A 5,165-nucleotide genomic window follows, 5' to 3' on the forward strand; every position below is an offset into this window, starting at 1 on the left:
TTAATACTTATATGCTTAAAATTCATATTTTATATATGCAAGATTGCTATTATAGATAGTAAAGGCAAATATTGCAATATAACAACAGTAAGAGTAGAGTTTACCTTTAACTCTATATATTGTAAATTGTAAATGATTATATATTTTGCTTCTATTAACTGAACTGGCTGAAATGCACCTATTTAAAAAAGTTACACATTTACATGAAAATAAAAAGTTATTATATTTATGCCATGAATTCAAGGTAAGCTCCTTCCACCTTTTTTCCTTGCCATGTTTATAAACTAAATTTCTCTGTGAAATCAAGTGGTACATTGTCCAAGATACTGTAGAAAGACTAGCGAACTTACACAGAATAGGGTTTAACAAGGTTAAGTTTTATTAATTAAATACATCTGGTTAGCATTTGATTATAACTTGTCCAGTGCAAGCCTATTCACATGACTTAGAGGAGTGCTGTGTTCAGCTTCCTTACCATCTATTTTATGTCATTAATCTGGCCCCAGCATCATTTCTGTACCCATCTCTGAACTCCTCTTATATGAAGGTCAAAATGGGTTGTATCCTCGCTGTGCCAGCTATTAATCCAACTCCAATTTTCATTGAACAGGAAACTAGATCCCATACTAAACGATTATCTGCAGTGACCACCATTCAAACCATGACAAAATGGATACATTGCAACCTAATAAACTCACTGGGTCCCTCAGTTGCTGAGGGAGAACCACCCTGCTTGGTGTATACGAAAATCTGCACAAAAACAGAAGAAAGTAATTCTCAGTTTCAAAAAGGCATGATTATCCAGAGAGCTGGTTCTACTCTAATCTGCAGATGGAAGGAGTGAGGAGAAAATGAATTCCAGCAAGGTAGGTGGGATGTCTTATAAGCCCACTCCTCAAGCACATGGGAGCTAGCAGTATTCCACTGCATCCTTCCGCCTAGCCAACCAACCTCCTACTGCTCCCACATCCCTTTCCAAAACCCATGAGGAAGCTGAGTAGCCACAACAAAGGGAAGAAAGAAAAGGGATACATGGGGGAGGCAACCCTTAAATTAGGCCAAGAGTTTTCTTTTTTTCCCCCTGCTGACCCAGACAATATATACCTAACCTTGGGAGTCATTTGTGACCTCAGTGTCTTTCCACTGCAATAGATTAGAATTAGGTGAGAAAACGAGCCAGATTCTCACAGAGCGTAAATGGCAAATGTCAAGATATCACAGCTATGTCTACCTATAGCATCAGAGAATCTAACTCAATAATATCAGTGGTGAATTGAACTAAAGGTGAAATTGGGTTGAAGCAGAGAAAGCTCTTATTTTAAATCCAATGGCTTAAACATAAAAGACAATTCATAACTTTCTTGGCCTTTCCTCCAGTGATGAGTTTCTGGGATTTGCTGTCAGCACTATGCTAGTAGCTTTCTTGTGGAGGCGGGGGTGATTTTTGTTTCTTATTACTGTTCTCTTTCTTGCTGATCAAGGTACTTGCTCTATGTAGCCAAATGACCCAAGTAATAGACTAGGTCACAATGTATGAGACAATGTATGTATTCTTTTTGTCATGACCTGTGAGAAAGATGTACTTGTATGAAAGTTCCCATTTAAGCAGACAATCCATTAAAATACCAAGAACAAAAAAATCCCCTTGTTCAAGGAAGATTTGTTTTGTATAGATCTTCTGGCAGATCATGTTTGATACACCATCATATATAAAAGCAATTATGTATATCCTATTTCTATTTTTTTATTTAAATGAAAAAAAGCTTCTGAAACTTACTTGTGGTGCAGTTCTCGAACTCAATGTCATCTATTGCTGCTCCTCCTCCTAGATCTTTGGCGCGAACGCCTTCAAATAGGACCTCAAAATTCCTCAATTTCCCCAGGTGTATTTCTGCTTTCTTCCATTCACCAGCATGATTTCTAGACTCACTCCATATTCTTGATATTCCATTATCAGTCTGAAAATGAAAGGAAATATGTATGCTAAGGTACATATAAAGCACAGATTGCTATATACATCATCTACCACGTGAACACAAGGAGATTGCACTCAGAGATGTCCCTTGATACTGAACTCTTATATTAAATTTTGTCTGAAATGATTGACACATGCTTTGACAGAACAGAGGGGAGGGGGAAATAATAAGATGAAGAGATTATCATACAAATCACATAAGCATCAATAATGGTTGGAGTCTTAGTACACAAATTACTATGTATACACAATCAAACTTCAAAGCAGTCTATTTTGTTATCTTTTCCAGTATCTATTATTTCAGGCTTGGAAAAAATCCACAAACCATTGAATCAGTCTGCCTCATTTTTCTGAGTGCCTATTGAGATAGTTAACTTTGGTTTGTATAGTGCATTTGATTTAACACCCCCCCTCCCCAAGCATTTGACTTTTTTAAGTATTCAAGTACATCTTTAATGTTTAGATATATAATATGAATAACGAAGGTATTATTCCTCCATTCTAAATATGGGGGATGGCTTGCAAATGAAAAAAATAGCACACACAAGGTAGACACTGTATTTTTAAATAAATATATTAACTTAGTAGGTTATCCTTAAAAGTTTGCAGCTCAATCTCAGCCGGAAAACCAAGCAGCCCTACCTTATAGTTAGTTGATAAATATAAATAATGAGAGTTTAGGAATATGGGACTGGGAAGGGTCTCCCATTCTGTACATTCACAGGCTATCATTTATCTAGAGAATCCTAAAACTGGTCCATTCCTATACCTCCTACACACAACAGAAACAAAGCCCCTTATTAAAGCAAAATAAAAATCACTCCACAATGTGTCATAAGTAAAAAGCAAGGAGAGACAAGGATGCCCCTCCAATGCTGTGAAGAAGTAAAACCTAAAAGTATTAAAAGCAAAGGTAAAAGTAAGAAAAGAATGGCATCTCTTTGTATGGAGTGTACCTGCTGGAGCATATTTATGTTAATAAGAGCATCTTATGTAGATTTATGGTAGGAAAAGTAAAAAAGTGTTTTTTTTATATACTATAGAGAATAGAATGCCGCATATAAGCATGCATTCAATGTTTCATAAAAGTGATTAATGATCGAATCATGGAATTGATACAGGGCTGGTCCTCAGAAATATCAGACATGGGAAAACTGATTGCTTTCTGGCAAATTATCATCACCTGTAATGGTGATTGTTGAAAAGTGCGGGACCTTTACACTGAATGGCTCAGTAATAATAGGCTTGGCAGAGCACTCAGGAGAGTGTCCACATAACAGCATGCAAAACACACATGCAATCTCAGACAAATAGCAGAAACTTGAATCCAACAGCATAAAATGGATGGCAGCGTATAATGTGTCTCACCAGTAGCAGTAGGTCTTCCTTAAAGGGCATGGTGACTGAGTATAGACACTCACTGAAAAAGCAGAACCTTTGTCCATTTTTTGTATCTCATTGATTTAGAATGTCTGGCTTGATTAAAGATAAAATAATATAAAAAGGGCCCTCATTGTCACTTAGTAATACAAATGATATAGATGTTGATTAAAATCAATTATGAGCTACATAACTGCTTTGCCTACAGGGAGGCTCCTGAACTTTTTCTGTTAGTCTTCTTTCAAATGTTACAAATCCATTTACTCAATATACAAGTCAAGTCCCATTTTTGGCCTACTACCAATATAAGGGGGTTGAGAATGTGTTAGTCAAGAGAATGTGAGCCCCTCTCCAAATATTCCTATTGAAGTACAATATGAAAGCAAAATTACCTATTAAATGTTCCTATTTTGGGAAAACTAGGGTCAAGGGCTGAGACCAGAAGCAAGGATTCAAGTCTCGTGGGGACTCACAAGGAGCAGGAATGGATAGCATAGGAAAGCTTATTGAAACAAAGGGTAAACTTTATTCTCAAATATAATTTTATTTCAACCATGTTATTTTTAGTTATCGAATACAGAGCATTTACGTGGTAATTATTTCAGTTACTCCAAAAAGTCCTGTCACTTTGATTCTACTCTCTCTAAATTACTTTTAAAGCAGAGTTAAAAATGATAAAGGTTATTTGCATAATTTGTAAATAACTCACATTTGCCCAGCACATGACTCAAAGAATGGCTATCATAAGAGGTATTTGACTTTTAGTTCTAGTGCTTGGTAGACAAAACACATCTTAGAAGTGAATCATTTTTTTTGGCATGAAATCCCTTTGTCTGCCCTTGAAATCTCTTTGGTATGGAGAAGCTTCCCAAACATTAATAAGAAACCATGATTAATTTTACAAAAGTAGTAGTACTGTGTATTGCTTGAGGAATTAAACAAAGCTTTACATCAAAGTGGATATTAATAATGTTAAATGAGGATAAAATGCCTATGAACATATGCATTTAATGGAGACACAGTGAAATAGAAATATCCAGTTACATGTGGGCATCGATGCATTACAGTCCCAAACTTTGCAAAATCAGCTGTACATGTAGACCATGTAACCATACTAGGAGACCGAATTCAGCCCTCATTAGTCAAATTGCAACTGATTACATAGGGCACTAGGCCACTGAGTGTTCTATGACTATTCTGTTCAGGGTATGCAGAGATGTACCAATTATATCAATATCAATAGCACTATGTCTGCAGTAAATTGTTACAACTCAAACTCATTTATGGCTGAAGTCACAGCATTTTATTTAACTTGTGTCCCTAAACACACTCACACAGAAAATACTTTTTGTGAGATGTCACAGGTACAAAATATCAATTTTTCATGCAATCACAGGAAATATATTCAGGAAATCAAAGTGAGACATATAAATGTACAGCCACCCTCTTCTCTGCTTCCATCCCTCAACAAAAAACACACAAAATGTTTGCTCAAAACTTCACACAGAAACATTTTCAAGAGCTGGAGACACAGTATTCTGCCATACCAGACAGCCAGTTTTTATTTTTGTGTAAAAAATAAGTAGGTCTCTATATGGATGAAGCATCAGCCAGGGAGACCAAAGATATTTTCATTTGTTTCATTAACTTTATTTGACAATACTTTGTAACTATATAACAGTATCAAATCTCATCCCCCAAAATAATAAAGGTTCTTTAATGTAGGTAAAGTACCTTTTGAAGAGGCACCAAAAAATGAATAGCCCTTTCAGCTGAACTTTCAAAAGGAATTTAATTTTTCATTCCAAAA

General features: G+C 35.8%; 1 protein-coding gene across 1 annotated transcript in view; it reads right to left on the minus strand.

The window, feature by feature from the left end:
- Window positions 1-5,165, minus strand: part of MALRD1 (MAM and LDL receptor class A domain containing 1) — a 631,029-nt gene that overhangs the window by 241,820 nt on the left and 384,044 nt on the right. Inside the window, exon 29 of the mRNA XM_019507962.1 lies at window positions 1,778-1,958. Coding sequence (XP_019363507.1) covers window positions 1,778-1,958 — 181 coding nt within the window. The remainder of the gene's footprint in view (window positions 1-1,777; window positions 1,959-5,165) is intronic.

Source organism: Gavialis gangeticus, unplaced genomic scaffold (genome assembly GCF_001723915.1).
Source record: "Gavialis gangeticus isolate Ggan-Ray unplaced genomic scaffold, GavGan_comp1, whole genome shotgun sequence".
NCBI lineage: Eukaryota > Metazoa > Chordata > Crocodylia > Gavialidae > Gavialis > Gavialis gangeticus.